Raw genomic sequence first — 16,239 nt, 5'->3', positions numbered from 1 at the left:
AGTAAAATAAAATGTTGACCGTTGGGGCTTCTCAAAGTCAAAGATGCTTCCTCAGTTTGACAGGTCCTTCTTAGATGGGTCCTACAGAGGCAAGACTCCTTCGTAGCATTCAGGGAACACATAATTTAATTTTTTTTAGGATTTTAGGATCCTTCCTTGACTTTGAGTAGCACCTCAAATTTCCTGTCCTTAATCTGATTTTTTATTTCTGCCTACAGAAAAGTATGCAGATTTTATAGACGCCAACAGAACAGAGGACCCAGTGGAGCGACTCAAAGTGCTCAAGAGGCTGGTGAGTTTCTTTGACAATTAATTACCTTTTCCTTTTGTGTTCTATAAATTCCCATTTTTCTTGTATATTATCTTTATTACTTAAATTGTTTTTTTTTCTTTCTTTTTTTAACGTGTTCACACCATGCTAATGAAATCTGTATGAAATGCAACAAAAAATATTTAGAAAAAAATCCAATGAGAATTCAGTTTTGTGTTTCTTTGTGTCTCCACCTAACATCTCTGTTTCCCCTCCATCTACTCACAGCTTCATGAGTTGCCAGATCATCATTACGAGACCCTCAAGTTCCTCTCGGCTCATCTCAAAACTGTGGCAGAAAACTCAGAGAAGAATAAGGTGTGTAACTTCGAGAACTCTTCATGAACTTTTAAGTTTTGATCATAGAAATTACAAATTAAAACTCGGTCACTCGTTTGTTAAGATGGAACCAAGGAACCTGGCCATCGTGTTCGGTCCCACTCTGGTGCGCACCACAGAGGACAACATGACCCACATGGTGACACACATGCCAGATCAGTACAGGATAGTGGAGGCCCTCATTCAAAATGTGAGCATCAGAGCTTTAACTTCTATTAAAGATAGTAAACCAATTTTTTCACATGTTAAACACAAAAACTAAACTTTAAATATTTTTCTTTCCTCTAGTACGACTGGTTTTTCACTGAAGATGGAAACGAAGATCCAGTGGTGGGTACAGGCATCACTGCCATTCAATTATTTCCTCCCGGCTCTGTCCTCGCAATTAATTCAGACATAAAAAATCAACCAAAAAACAGTGTTTAAGGCCAATCTAGAGGTGGTCCGCAATCTCCAGCACTACAGTGAACTGACCATCTTGTTTAAAAGACTTTGGCTTTGTGTATATTTTGGATTTGCACCTTATTTGCATTTAATTGTTAATGTTATCTAAGACTTTTATATTTGTATTCTGCCCACTTTGTATTGCAGCTGCTGCACAGCAATTTCCCTCGGGATCAATCAAGTTTTATCTTATCTCATGTACTGCAGCCGTTCAGTTCTTTCTGTTGCTGAAATACAAAGAAAACTTTTATTGGTTTAATATTCAGGCGATGTTAGACACATTTCACAATGGAGGATTAGTAGAACAGCTTGTTGAAAAACTTGTACTGTGTTTTACCTCTTAGTGCTGCACATTTCTCTAAAATGTCCTCATGAATCTGCTCCTAACTGAGCTACATCTGCTCCTTTCAGACTGTGTCCCACGAGGAGAGCGCGGTGGAGTCTCAACCCGTCCCCAACATCGACCACCTGCTCACCAATATCGGCCGTACGGGCACATCACAGGGTGAAGTATCAGGTAACACGCTGCCTTTGGCAGACCAACTCTTTGGTGGGTTAACCTTTCTCTACCCTTTCTCTGCTGAGCGCTGTGGTCAAAGAGGGACCGGTGTGTAATCTAGTAACTGTTGATGATAACGCTGCTTCTTCCTGAGGCCAAGCTTCCCCTTTTTGCTTCTTTGGCTGTTGCCACTAGATAGAAATGTCTATGGCTAACCATGAGTCCAAATGCCTGTGTGGGTTTCAGTAGGCAATTTATTTGCATGACTGAAGTTGAAAGGATGCAATAAATTGTCTCGCTTCTTCATTTGCTGTAAGAGATTTATCCCCCCTCTTAGGTATTTATTCGTCCTTTAAAGGGTGACTTTGGTGTTTTTCAACTCAGATCCTATTTTCCCATGTTTTTGTGTCTAATAAACAGTTTCAAAAATTGTTGTTTCCACTTGTCACTTAGACACAAAAACATGGGAAAATAAGGTCCAGGTTGAAAAATACTTAAGTTACCTTTTTAATACTTAGACGTCCTTTTTCGTTTTTGATCACCCCTCTGCCCCTTACTACCTCGTTATAATCAAACTCCACACCTGGGCTGTGTTTCCTCCCTCCCTTTATCCTCCCTACTGTTGCACTAATAAGGCATGTTCTTTCCCACGTCAGAAATAGATGTTTTTACAGTGAAAGGCGACCTCTGATTCCTCTGTCTCTAGTGAGGCTCTGTCGGGTGTCCTAAAGGCTTTCCCAGCATTCACACATACTGATCTTGACACAGGCCAAGTGGGAGGCGTCTATCACACCATGATGACACTGATGGACTCTATAATGTCCGTGATGGACAGCTGGAACTGTAGGAAGAAGGAGGATTGTTGCCCCCAGTGTAGCTGCCTAGTCTGCAGGAACCCGCAGTTATTTTAAGTGCCAGAAAATGCCAAAGAGAGAAAAAACACAAAAGAATTCAGGAAAGAAACTGTGACTAAAAAAGGGGAAGCGAAGCGGCTACACGGTACTGTGCAGTGTCCGGGTTTTCTATCAGAGTATACCTAACACAGGCCGGTGCTACTGTCTGAAAGGCTCTCCGCTGTCTCTCCTCACTGTCTCGCAAGCTTGCCAACAGGAGAGATAGCATGGTATGGTTTCTACGTCACCAGTCAGTGTGCACTTGCATATTGTGCCATCATCTGTATTGCAAGGGGTGTATAGGGGGGCTTGGCTATGTCACCCAAACAAACAAATTTTAAGCTAGATGGATGATATGAGTAGATGTGATTACAGAGCAGGTGAGGACTGATTATAGGTTTTCCTTGCTGACACTCTCTTTCTCATGTAGTGTCCCCTCTTCTCATATAGCTAGCCCCTCTGTGACCCCCCTGTCACTTGTGTCATTATTTTGGTTTCTTCCATAGCCGTCTCTGTCATCACCGTGTCACTTGTGTCACTGTCACCTCACATTGCTTCATCAGCTCAGCTTAAGAGCATCATCATTGATATCGTCTGTAAATATCACAATATCTTTTTGGTTTTAGCCGGCATTAAATGTCCAGTCACATTAAATCAGGTTCATGTCTGCATCCCTGGATATCCCTCACCATCCTGTGTTGCATGGAGCATCATCCGCCTTGCTGTTCAGCTGCTGTTAAATGTACTCGTTGTACACGATGTTCTGGTGTGTTGGGGAAGAACGTCACATGCCATGTAGATGTGGACCTGAGTGTAACGTAGAGCTCATCTGTCCCTGTGTGAAGCATGGCCCGTTGTCTGCTCGTGTGTTTGCTCACTTGTCTTGTCAGTTCTGTGTTTTTACTCCATGTGATCCTTCTCATCAACATTGTTCTCTTCTCCTTTTTTTCTCCCTGATTCATTTTCCCATGTTGCACCTCATACATGTGTTGATCTGTGCTGTAAAATCATCTAACGTGTCTCTCTCTTCTTTCTCTTTACCCACAGATTCACCGACTAGTGACTCAGCTAAATCAAAGGTGAGTGTGAGTGCGCCCAGTGTTTACCCTCCCAGGCCACTGGTAGTGTAGGATGACAGGAGGTAGGTGCCGAGCAGGAAAGATCGCCTCCACCTCCAGTCAAGATGAGCGCCAAATAAATGTTTCAAAGCCTGCATTTAAATACTTGTTTCCCTCAAATCAGAAAAAAACACCTCTTGTGGTATGTCTTGTTGCAAATGGTTTCACTGCCCAGCTTGGATAGATATCCCATTTTTCTGTATCCACCCTGATAGAGAGGGATAAAAGTTAATTTGTGCTGCACACAAACAATAGAAGAAATGCATTTAAGAAAGTCAGCAGCAACATCTCTTCACTATCTAAAACAGTAGACCAAAATTGTCCTCATCCTTACTGAAATTTTGCATGAAATGAACATGATATTGTAAATGTTTTTTCATTTTTAAGTCATGACAGGGATGCAGATAATTGCAGCAAGCTGATGCTTTGTGTGTGTTTTTCTATTTATATCATAGTGCTGTAGTTCACTAGGCATTCATCATACAATGTAACATGCCTAAAATGTGATACTATACAGTTCACAACAGATATCAGCTAAGATTTTATTAAAACTCATCTGGCAGTGTGGCATGCAATGAGCTCTCAAGACTGTTGGAAATAGTCCCAATAAAAGCTGTTGACAGAAACCAGGGTGTTGTTTCTTGGGAAAAATGTTTCTGTTGAATATTTGAAATGTAATATCTCAAAGGTGTGAGCACCACAAATCATACTTAGTTCAAATCCTTAGTATCAGGGTGGAGGCAGACATGGGTATCTCCAAACTCAGATGAATAAAACCAAAACTATCTGCAGTGGTAGATACCACAAGAGCTATGTAAGAAAGTATGTTCTTTTTAATTTGGGTGAACCGACCGTTTAAGTTCATGAGTAGTCTGTCAGGTCTAACCAGACAAAGCCGATTGTACATCCAGTGAGCCACAGCCTCTTTTTCTGCATCATGACACATCAAACTAGAGGCTGAGAAGTTGAGGATTATGCAGTTCCTCGCTATGAGAAAGAAAAGTAATACTTGAGATTGTGTCATCAGCAGAAGCAGGTCCCTTTCATCACTGCGCTGCTGTTGTGTGGCTGCTTTCCTCCATCTTATAAGCCAGTCATGTCAGAGCTCAGGCTCATGCAGGGATGCTTCAGTTTATGCTGTGCTGCTGCTTCTTCTTCTGCTTCTGCTTTAAGGCTGGCATGACAATAAAACTGTGCTCCCTGTTTGTGACGCCTGTTAATGTTCCTCTCTCTGTCCACTTCTTCTGGTTTGTGGTGCTTCACGGGAGCAGGTGAAGTACAGGTTTAAGTGTCCAGGCAGTGGTGAAGGGTTTTTGTTCTCTTGTTCCGTTTTGTTCATCAGCGTCAGAAATACTCATTGTCCTCCTCCCTGTCTCTCCCTCTCTGCAGGGTTCCTGGGGCTCAGGGAAGGACCAGTGCAGCCGAGAGCTCCTGGTCTCCTCCATCTTTGCTGCAGCCAGTCGCAAAAGAAAGAAGTCAAAGGAGAAGCCGCAGCCTAGCAGCTCAGATGACGATCTGGATGCTGTGTTCCCCAAGAAGGAAATCCCCAGCCAGAAGCCGAACCACCACGGCCTCCAGACTGAGGTGCAGAGAGAGACTCGCCCCAGCCCCAATGCAAAACCCAACGCAAAGCAACCAGCGCAAGCAGAGGAGAGGAAAGAGAACGGGAGGAATGTGGAGCTCACACCTAAAGTCAAGAGAGAACATAGAAACTCCTTATTCCTGAAGGACAAGACTCCACCCAGACACCCCTCACCTGTCCCCTCCCCATCCCCAAATATCCCTGGCTACCAAACTGCTCCTCAGGCGAAGTCCTCCCTGTCGGATCCCCCGTCCCAGCTGGATGAAAACACCTCAGACCTTGGGACCATGAGCTCTGGAGCATCTGTGTCCCGATCAAGACCGAAGAAGTGGACCGGAGCAGCCCCTGATCTTCCTGCAGGAGCAATTGTCGGACTGGCAGCAGGTCCAGGGGCATCTGCCGGTGCAGAAGTGAGCTCCATCACCTCTGACTACTCCACCACTTCTTCCATCACCTTCTTGACCGGAGCGGAGTCCAGCGCACTCAGTCCGGAGCTGCAGGGTGGGGAGGAGGCAGATGACGAACGCAGCGAGCTCATTAGTGAGGGACGACCCATGGAGACGGACAGTGAGAGCGACTTCCCTGTTTTTGCCCCGGGCGGTGGCAGCAGCCAGTCTACACCCTGCCCAGAGCAGAGTCTGGAAAAGGCTGAACAAAGAGGAGGTGGAGGAGCTGAGGGGAGCACCACACCAAAAATGGAAGCGCGGCGGCTTTTTCCGACACACAGGATGATTGAGTGTGACACCCTCTCCAGAAGGTGGTCCCTCAGACAGAAAACAGACAGTGAGTCATCAGTGGAGGGTGTTGCCGGCAGTGGGGAGCGTGGAGAAGGGAGAGCGGAGTCCTCAACGCGTCTCTCTCGAGTGCTGGAAGTGATGAAGAAAGGGCGGTCCACGAGCAGCCTCAGCTCATCCTCACGCAGCGAGTCGGAGCGTCCTGAACCAGCCTGGCACCTTAAGATCACAGAGCGGCTCAAATTCAGGTTACGCACATCTGCCGACGACATGTTCACCCAAAAGAACCGAGGTTCAGACGCTCGTGGGAAGAAGAAGAACATCCGCCGAAGGCACACCATGGGCGGACAGAGAGACTTCGCAGAGCTGGCGGTCATCAACGACTGGAGGGAGCAGGGCGGGGTGGACCAGGCGGCTGAACTGTCAGCTCTGGACCGCCTCAAGCCCAGGTGTTCCTCTCAGGACTTCTCCATCCGGGACTGGATCGCTAGAGAGCGGAGCAGGGGCTCCGATTCAAGCGTTGAGGTCGCACCCAAAGCAGTTCCCGAGGACGATCGTCCAGAAGCCCAGGACGCAGCTCCGACATCTGCATCACCGGCCGTGCAGCCGCTAGCGGGGGAGCACGTTAATGGTAGCGGGCTGCAGGGCAAAAACAAATCCAGCCTCGGGGCGGACGCTCACCCACACAAACTGTCTGGGGCGCAAGTCGTCCGCTCACGGTTCTACCAGTATCTGTGACGACGGCAAGAGCGGGCTTGTCTGGTGTGTTTGTGAGGAATAAAAAAAAACTGAATGAATGCGTAAATGTACGAATGTGGGTATTTTAGCTAAGGTTACTGCACAATATTTTTTCTACAAAGTATACTTTATGTATCTACTGTACATACTGTGTATAGGCTTATGTGATTGTTACTGGAATAATGCTGAAGAGATGTTTATGTGTGTAATTCCACTGACTTTTTGGCCATACTGGAACAGACACAGACAAAACTTGGACTTCCTCCTGCAACATCGAACCCTGCAAACGCAAGAATGTGACTTTGCTGTCGATAGGTTGTGTCAGTGGGACAGGAAACAGACTCTGGAATGTTTTACAGCACTAATGAAAAGTAACAGGGTCAACGTGACTGTTACTGAATGCAGGAGGAGGATTTATTTTAAGGAATCATGGATCAGTTCTTCCTATTATAAGCGGTATGAAGAATGTATTACTCTCTCTGGACTAACACTAGTTGCTTGTGACAATATTGTCAATTCAAAACAATATGTATGTTTTTATTTTGCCTGTACTTGAAGTATGTGGATGTAACTGAGGGCTGCTTTCTGAGCTGCGTGCTGTGGGAAGTTTCTTTTTTCACAGCACAAGTCACAACAGCCAGATATTAGCTTGATGGACTGGAAGATTATTATAGTTTTATCAAATAAAGACTGAAAAAAAAACAGTAATAAAATGCTGATACTATAGTATGTAATGCTTGGTACAGTAGTTTATTTCCAAACTTTGTCCAGTTATAGTCCAAAAAAAGTATGTTTTTACACATTGTTTTTATCTCGAAAAGAAAAAGTGCCTCTTTTTTTTCCTTTTTTTAAAAACTGTTTTTACCGACAGTTGACAAAACATTTTTAGGAGAAAAGAATCTCACAGGCATTCCAGAGATGTTTTTTGTTGTTGTGGGGTCTTTTCCTGTTTTTAGTTCAAACTCACGTCAACATCAGAGCATTCAAATGTATGTTAGTGTCTGTGTTACATTTATAGGTTGACTTCATTTTTTTCCCTCCTCTGTATTTTTCGAGTGCATGGGCGCTTAAACCCTGGGAGAAGAAAAAAACAACAGTTATAACTGCATGAGACAATGTTTTCTGAACAGTGAACATCTCACCTGTGTACAAATAAACATGGGTGCAATGCCCTCCCTCAACAAACACTGGAAATAAATAATCTTTATTAGACTCTTGTGTGTGTTTGGTCTTATTGTTTTATATCCTACAAACATCTGGAGGGAATAAAAGACATTGTGTTCTTAATCTTTGCCAAATTGTACACGTATTTGGAACTTAGCTTATCTGTTCAAGCTTTACTGGAAAGTCAACATTGATTAAGTGCAAACACTAACAAAAATAAGTAAGCCACATGACATTTAAAAAAATTATGGCACACTATACTATGATTTTTTAATGGAAAACTACACTATGGCATCGTTATAACATACTTCATGATCAATTGACACTGTACTAGCATATTACATACAGTACAATGTCTTTTTATGACTATTATATGCGATAACATTTTTATGAAAAATCGTGCATGATATACTAAACTATACTACATTTTTATATTTTTATGGCTTAATTAACTGACTTAATTTTTATGGCATTCTTTTTTAATGATTTTTTAGTGGCATACTAAAAAAAATGACACTTATGATATACTGTACTCTCTACAGTACTATGACTGATTTTTTTATGCTAGAAAATTCGATAACATTTTTGATTATATTTTCATGGCCCTCAGCACTATCACGTTTTTCTGTTTTTGGCATAATGTACTATGACATTTTAATCATCTTTAATGCCATATAATATATACAATAAGATTTTAATGATTTTTTATGGCATCCTATAATATGAGCTTTTTAGGATTTTTCTGGCATGACATGGTATGACATTTTTCTAAATTTTTATAGCATAATATACTATGACATTTTTAAATAATTTGTTATACCAAACTAAACTATGGCATTTTATTTTTTTTAGGTCATAATAAACTATGGTAATTTCATGACATTCCTATGATACACTATGCTATTTATTTCTCATTACTTTTTTATTGGCTATACTATACTTTCATTAATTTTATGACATAGTATATTATGCAATTTTATGATTTTTCATGGCATACTAAATTATGCGCTTACATTTTTGCTATGAATTCTTTTGGCATAATATACTATGACATTTGAATAAATTTTTATGGCATACTATATTATAACTCAATGATTTTTTTAGGGTAAACTTTAATATGACATGTTTTAATATCTTTTATGTCACACTAGCTTTTATGGCATATTTATGACTTTGTTTTATGACATACTATATATTTCTTTTGTGTTTTTTTCAATGGGTTAGGGTTAGGGTTAGACTGACATTTTAATGGCATACTATACTGTTACATTTTTATTGGCATAGGATACTATGACAATGACATGACAATTTTTAAATCGCATAATATACTATGCCTTTTTATGGCATTTAAATGGTATTTGGTACTTTAGCCTTTCAGCCTTTTGGTATGGTACTTTACTGACTCTTTTTAAGAATTTTTTATGCTTGACTTTGTACTGTGCTATGAGTTTATAATTTTTTATGGCACCATGACTTTTTAATGATTTTTATGTACAGTACTATGACCTTTTTATGACGTTTTTAACAGCATACAATACTATGATATGTTTTTATTGCATACTATATAATTATTTTTAAAATGACATACCATATCATGACATTTTTTGTCTTTTTTTTTACACATTGTGTGGCAATTTTTGTGACATCTCATGCTATCACTTTACAGTATAATAATAATTTTTAATGGCATACTATACGGGTTTTTGAAATCTAAGTTTTGATGAGTAATCTCAGAGTTGCTCTAAACACATTAAATCACACCTATGGTAACTCTGACACAAACAAATAAATAAATATGTACATTATAAAACATTTAGAATTCATGTTCATTATAATAATGAAGCAGTAAACAAGAGTGTTCTTAAAAATAAAAGCGTGCTGGGAACTACACCAATCAACTTTTAACCCTTCTCACACTGTCTGCATTCTCACAACGTGGGAATGTGCGCATGATGACAATTATGTTAACAAGCTGCCTCGTGCTGTGAGAGTGACGTTACTTGAACGTGAACACACTCTCAGTCTGTGTTTGCACAGAAAGCTCAGATAGTTTCAGCAGCTGCAGCCTCCACCTGACATCTTTAACCCTCGTACACCTGAGGTAAGAAAGCTTCATGTCATGGCTGAATTATGCTCAAATGTAGAATTTACAGGATACATTTTTGTTTTTTAAAAATATGGTAACGTTTTCAAATAACTCATTTTTTCTGCATTATAGAAGAGCTTGTTCTCCACTTGGTTTTATCCTCTGTGTTCCGAAGTTAGCATTTAATTTTAACTACGGCTTTTCCTTTTACATCAAGATTAAATCCATTGAGAAACTATTAAATATAATGTTTGTTATTAATACACAGTAGTTTCTCCTACTGAAAAGACGCCTATTGCTCTGTAGGTGTAGCTGTTACATGAAAACCAGAAGAACAGGTGATGCAACATGTGATGTAAAGGCACAAAAGAAAAGGTGACACTCAGCTGCAGCAATAACAGAGAGAGAAAGATAAAGAGAGTCTTCTGGCATGTTTTTCACCGCTATCTTATTTCACAAAACCATGAACTGCCATTCAACCACTTTACATCTCTATAGGGAACAACAGAAGAAGAAATGTAGCATGCCAACACCCTCCACAGACTGCAGTTAGACTGTAACCAAGAGGGCTGTACGGTTCAGTTACCTCTGGTGTTTAACACTTAACCATGAAATAATTACGACCTGCAGAGAAAGCAAATACACATCCAGGCCTATTCACACACAGCTAGCTACGACCTGACAACATATGAAAAAACTCAGTCATTTGTCTCTGATTGCTTGGTTGAAATCTATATTATTATTGTTATATAAGTGTTGGAAATATTTTTGCGCTGGACCCTATTTCCCCATGTTTTTATTCTATTTCATTACTGAGTGACAGGGCTGCAGCGTAATCGCTCAGGTCATGTTCACATTGTCAGTTTATGTCCACTAAAAGGACTTGTTTCGCTCTGACAGACTCATATTGTTAGTACAATATGAAAATATGCTGCCTTTGTGACATGCTGCAGTGCTGTTTTTCTGTAGGCCAGTATGGAAGTTAGCATCGCCCTGGTTCCCTTGTCAAAAAGCCAGTGGCATTTTTCACTGGATTTTGTTCAGCAAGATAATCTTCACAAATAAACACCACCTTTATTATTTCTGAAGCCTAAATTCAATCACCAAAATTAAAAGCTAACGTTAGGCTATAAATGAACTTCACCATGGTTGCATGGCTTTCACCTCCCCATCATAACGAGACTGTAAAGCCGTGTTCAGTGTGATGACGTGTTATAGGCACATGTAGTCTTTGGTTAGCAACTGTCTTTTTTAAGACACACAAAAGCTTCATAATAAACAAGTGGAGTATTCACTGATGTTTTGTTGTAGAACAAAACATGAACATCTCTTAAGCTTGAGTTAACCACAGGCATAATTTCAGGCATCTAACCAAAACCCATTAAAAACAGGCTCAATGACTTAAAGACAAGAAAACTGGAAGGGCAGAAATGCTAACTCCTTTCTAGGTTTAGGATTCATTCCTGCAACACTCTAAATTACTGACAATTTCAATGGAGTCTGGTGGGTTTGGCGATTGTGATTTCAAGGCTGTTTCTGGTTAAACAAAAAGGATTTTACTCTTTAACTAAAGGGTCTTTCTCAGTCGGGATCCTTTCCATAATGTTGTCAGACACTTAGAATAACACTCTGAGCCTGTCAGTGGCAAAAACAATCACTTTTAGTGGACACCCACTGACGGTGTGAGCATGCTCTGAGTAACTACATTACAACCTGTTTCGCTGCTGCTAGCTGCAGCAGTCTTTCAATTTCAGAAATTGTTGTTTCCATGAGTCACTTAGACACAGAAACAAGGGAAAATAGAGTCCAGGTTGAAAAATACTTAACTTACCATTTAATCCAAAATAACATGCAAATAATACAAATTAGACCATTAAAAAAAGACTCAATCTATCAGCAGATCACAGCAGACTACATTTTTGCATCAACCCATATGTTCCTATACAAAAAAGCAGTTAAATCAAGCTCATCATTAAACCCAACAACTCAAAGTTTACTCAAACCCTACATTACTTTCTAGGTAAAATATTTACTCTACTAACTATGCCCTACTTTATACTGAGCTACATTTATTGAATAACTTGATTTGCTTTTCAGACTGACATTATGATATTAACAATGCTTTATTTACTAAAATTTTAAATGCAGGATTTCCTCTTGTAACAAAGTACTGAAAGACCTGGGTACCTCTTCCACTGCTTGATAATTTCAGCCTCTGTAGCCTTCCTTCCTCTCCTGAAGGAACCATGTCCGCAGTCTACCTCCTCTTCCTGCTGCTCCCTCTGGTGTCAGCACAGACCTATCACTGGGGTCCCTGTCCCACTCCCAAGGTGCAGCCCAACTTCAACCTCCAGCAGGTAAACACACATAGAAACATTCATTCATACACTTAATATGAACTGAACTACACAGAGCTAATGAAACCTGTCTGTTAACAGTATCTGGGCAGGTGGTATGAGATCGAGAAGCTGCCCGCTTCCTTCGAGAGAGGAAAGTGCATTGAGGCCAACTATGCTGTAAGGAGAGACGGAACCATCCGGGTGCTGAACTCTCAGTTCTAGTGAGTACTGAGGGATATTTATTATTGATTTTGGCTTGTGTGATCATTTGTTCAGTGTCAGCAAATCTGTCTGGAAAACAAACCCAGTAGTCTAGTACATCTTTTCCATCTGACTTCAGTTTTTCTCTCTATCTGCTCTGTTAAAGGTACAGTTTGATATTTTGGGAAACACTCTTGTAAAATAGTTGAAAACTGCCATAAATAAAACAAGATTAACTCAAAGTAACACAGTTTTTCTTAAACCAAACCTTGTCACAAGCATTTTATTGATGTCATCGGGGTCAAGGGTCAACAGCCTCCTCATCAGAGAGGATAGGAAACACCCAGACTTTGATGCTCATGTGTCGATTAGATCACCTTAATAACACACAATGGGTACTAATTATGTTATGTAATTAATTATTAGTTATATGGACTCTGAGCAGATGACTGAGGGCCTGATGGTGACACAACTCAGGGTGGAGTATGCTTATTATCAAACAGAGGAAAGACTCTACACACTGTAGACAAAACCCTCTGTATGCTGGGAGATGGTGGACGATAATTCTGTCTGATTGCTGTGATAGCGCGTTATTGGCTGACTTGAATTGTTATTGTCATTTTTTGCTAACCTATGTGCAGCACAGTGTGCAGTGGTTAGCACTGTTGCCTCAGTGGGTTCATACCCACTGGCCGGCTTGGGCCCATATGTGTGGAGTTTGCATGTTCTTCCCTTGTTAGCATGGGTTGTTTCCAGCTTCCTCTCACAGTCAAAAGACACATGATTTAGGCTAATTTTGCCATTATCCTGCCTTGCTGTTCTGTTTAACACTTACGATCATGAAATGGGGGGACAGAGTGGTCTCGCTTTTAAGCCAGCAGTGGAAGTTGTAACAGTGCCAAAGCGGTCTCTGTAGAAACGGTACAGCTTGCAGATTGGGAACAAGGGCGTGACGGATGTGATGTTTTGATGACATGCTATGTATGCAGCCCACTGCAGGAGATTTAAAAAGCAGCTAGCAGCAGTTAGCAGCTAACTCAAAGAAGAAAGGACTAAAGCCCTGATCATACAGAAAGCATTTTAGCTGCTGGAGGCAACTTTTTGTAATTGTTCTTAATGAAAATGAACCTTTTCACTTCCTGTTTTTTTGTGTTGTGACATGCCTCGCGTTACTGTGCTCAATGCGCCTGGTGTTTTTGCCGGAGAACTCTGAACTCCTCAGGTTGAAAAAACTTCAACTCAAAGCGGAAAAACACTCCACGTCATCTCCTTTTTTGTCATCTTTTTACCATTGTCCAATCGGATGATTTAGAGGCGGGCCTTCTGTGGTGGTCACGACAACAAGTTTACAGTTAGTAAACAACGGAGGAGAAACTGGTGGTAGCTGTTGCTGGATACCCAGAATTATACGGCCTGATGACAGACAGCAGGTTCTCAAACTGCGTCCGAGTCATCCTAAAATATGTCTGGAAATGGCCATTATCAAGGTGAAGCTCCTGGACCAACTGGTGGTACTCCCTGTGATCCACCCTCTTTATAGTGGCTCATGTACCCACACAGATCTGTTTTAGTCTGGAGGCCTGTCTAGAGTGTACCCAACCTCTCGTTCAATGTCTGCTGGGATCGGCTCCAGCCCCTCCTTGACCCTGAACAGGCGGTTACAAAAATTTTTTTTTTTTGCTAATCTTGTTTTTCTAATCTTTTCATTTTCACTAATCCTCACTTGAACATTTAGCGTGCACTTTTGCTGACTTAGTGTATCCCTCATATTAGTTTAATAAAGTCAACTGTTTCTCTGTCTCTCAGTAAAGACAAGGTGAGGGTCGCAGAAGGGACAGCAGTGATTCCCGACATGAGAGAACCTGCCAAACTCGGAGTCAGCTTCTCATATTGTAAGTGCTCTTCTTCATCTTCTCCCTCTTGATATGTTTTGTTTCTGTCATTTTTGCTGTTGTCTTCCTCTTTCTATCATTCTTCTTTCTCATTGTTTTGTCTTGTTTTTTTTATTGTAAAAAAGGAGTCAAGTGTTTAAGATAATTCTAATAATAAAACCATTATATAGTTCTTTAATTTTTGTACAAGAAGACAGAAAATCAAACAGAAATAGAGCTACTTTTTTGCACTTTCCATTCGTCACTGAGCTTACTTGAGCTCATCCTGCTGAAAGAGCTCACATACCTCATGAATGATGATATATCGGCTGACACATGATGCAGCAGCCTTGGTACATTTGTAATTTCAACAACAATGAGCCTGTCTCTCCATCTGTGAAATCTCATCGTCTATTCCAGTCAATCTTATTAGCAGGAGATGTTTATGTTCTTTTTCAGCTAACTTTAGAATGACATCACTACTGCAGCTGTTAAGCTGACAGAGTTCACATAGCAGTTAGCCCAAGGCACCCCTGTGCCTACGTGCAGCCTTACAGAGGTATTAACATGGCTATGGACTCCTGTGTAGTTACATGCTGTTCTCTTTCATCTGTATGCAGATGATACTGTCATTTAGTTATGCTGTATTCTGAAAGGGAATGTTCTGAAACAGTTAAAACCTTAATCCAAAAAAAAAAAAGTAAATGTGACTTTCTCTCCCAGTTACTCCCTACAGCCCTTACTGGATTCTGACCACTGACTACACCAGCCTGTCCGTCGTGTACTCCTGCGTGAACATCCTCTACATTTTCCACGTCGACTACGCCTGGATCCTCGGGCGGTCGCGCTTCCTGCCTTACGAGACCGTGAGTTACGCCAAAGACCTGATGGTGAAGGAAGGGATCGACCTGTATAGGATGAAGCCCACAGATCAGAAGGGCTGCAAGGATAACTAGGGATCATGGAGACTCCTTCAGCACTCAGATGAGGCAGGGCTGAATACTGGATTAACAAATTTTTACTCCTGATTTCCTGTGTTTATCCATCATTATCCGGGTCTGGTGTTGTAACTGTTCCACATAACCCTGACAAAAAAAATAGTTTAATCTGCTGTGTTACAGATATGAAAACATTTAAGATCTTTTAAAATATATTTTTATATTTTAAAATCGCTTTAAAGAGGAAGGAAATGGAATTTGTAAAACCCACAAAACTCCATTATTCAATGAAGTTACTCATTATTTCTTGTATTGTGATATTCTAGTAGGACGTGTTACATTATGAGAAATAATGTTTTACATAGTGTTGCAATAAAACAAGCACATTTGTGGTGATGGCAATAAAACAAGTGGGTGAGTTATGTGTATATTAAAGCTGTATTCATTAAGCAGATCATTTGGTTGTGCTTTATTTTTTGTTTATCTGGTGAGCACTGTACTGATTATAACTGAGCAACAATGTGAAGATAAGAGGTACATATAATTTTCTGACCCAAGTGAGATATCCAAAAGTTCCACAGCTACTGTGGGGAAGAAAAAAGTTACAGTGGAATATCCTTTAAGCAGTTTTTGTCCACTGACAGAGAGTTTCAACATGATTATTGAGCGAGGCACTCAGACAATGACAGCTTATTGATTAAGGGTAGAAATTTACACTGTGTAGATCCCTGCTCTGATGCTTATGCAATGTGTGCTCAGCAATCTATAGTCAAAAAGTCAGCCTTAAAACTGGTATGTCTGTTTTTTAAATATGCACTAATAAGTTAATTCTCAGTTTAGGGTGCGAATTCATGTGGCATTATTACAGTGGGAGGGCAACATGTGCACCTACGGGGAGAAAAAGAATGTGTGGAAAGATCAACTGGAAATATCAAGGAAGGACTTCGCTGTGTAAATAAAGCATAATCTGGGTATGTGTGTGT

General features: G+C 40.7%; 2 protein-coding genes across 9 annotated transcripts in view; both read left to right on the top strand.

Moving 5' to 3' along the window:
• arhgap21a (Rho GTPase activating protein 21a) overlaps window positions 1-7,869 on the top strand; it is a 112,529-nt gene extending 104,660 nt beyond the window's left edge. For all 5 annotated transcript variants that reach the window (XM_033638308.2, XM_033638307.2, XM_033638306.2 and 2 more), the window contains 7 exons: window positions 219-292; window positions 539-628; window positions 714-839; window positions 938-979; window positions 1,505-1,610; window positions 3,533-3,564; window positions 4,993-7,869. In XM_033638308.2, coding sequence (XP_033494199.2) covers window positions 219-292; window positions 539-628; window positions 714-839; window positions 938-979; window positions 1,505-1,610; window positions 3,533-3,564; window positions 4,993-6,657 — 2,135 coding nt within the window. In that variant the 3' untranslated portion in view covers window positions 6,658-7,869. The remainder of the gene's footprint in view (window positions 1-218; window positions 293-538; window positions 629-713; window positions 840-937; window positions 980-1,504; window positions 1,611-3,532; window positions 3,565-4,992) is intronic.
• A 1,945-nt stretch (window positions 7,870-9,814) lies between these two features.
• On the top strand, window positions 9,815-15,710 carry apodb (apolipoprotein Db). Of its 4 annotated transcripts, XM_033639178.2 has the most exons (6): window positions 9,828-9,922; window positions 10,214-10,282; window positions 12,120-12,264; window positions 12,346-12,467; window positions 14,254-14,339; window positions 15,042-15,710. In XM_033639178.2, the coding sequence occupies exons 2-6, from the start codon at window positions 10,227-10,229 to the stop codon at window positions 15,272-15,274; spliced, it is 642 nt and encodes a 213-aa protein (XP_033495069.1). In that variant the 5' UTR covers window positions 9,828-9,922; window positions 10,214-10,226; the 3' UTR covers window positions 15,275-15,710. The 4 variants fall into 4 exon arrangements, with proteins under 4 accessions (XP_033495070.1, XP_033495071.1, XP_033495069.1 ...); XM_033639179.2 differs by lacking the exon at window positions 10,214-10,282 and having other exon boundaries at window positions 9,815-9,922; XM_033639180.2 differs by lacking the exon at window positions 10,214-10,282 and having other exon boundaries at window positions 9,820-9,922; window positions 12,149-12,264.
• Window positions 15,711-16,239: the final 529 nt, after the last annotated feature.

This window comes from Epinephelus lanceolatus, chromosome 20 (genome assembly GCF_041903045.1).
Source record: "Epinephelus lanceolatus isolate andai-2023 chromosome 20, ASM4190304v1, whole genome shotgun sequence".
NCBI lineage: Eukaryota > Metazoa > Chordata > Actinopteri > Perciformes > Serranidae > Epinephelus > Epinephelus lanceolatus.
The sequence above is the reverse complement of the archived record's forward strand: the minus strand, read 5'-3'. Positions and strand labels throughout refer to the sequence as shown.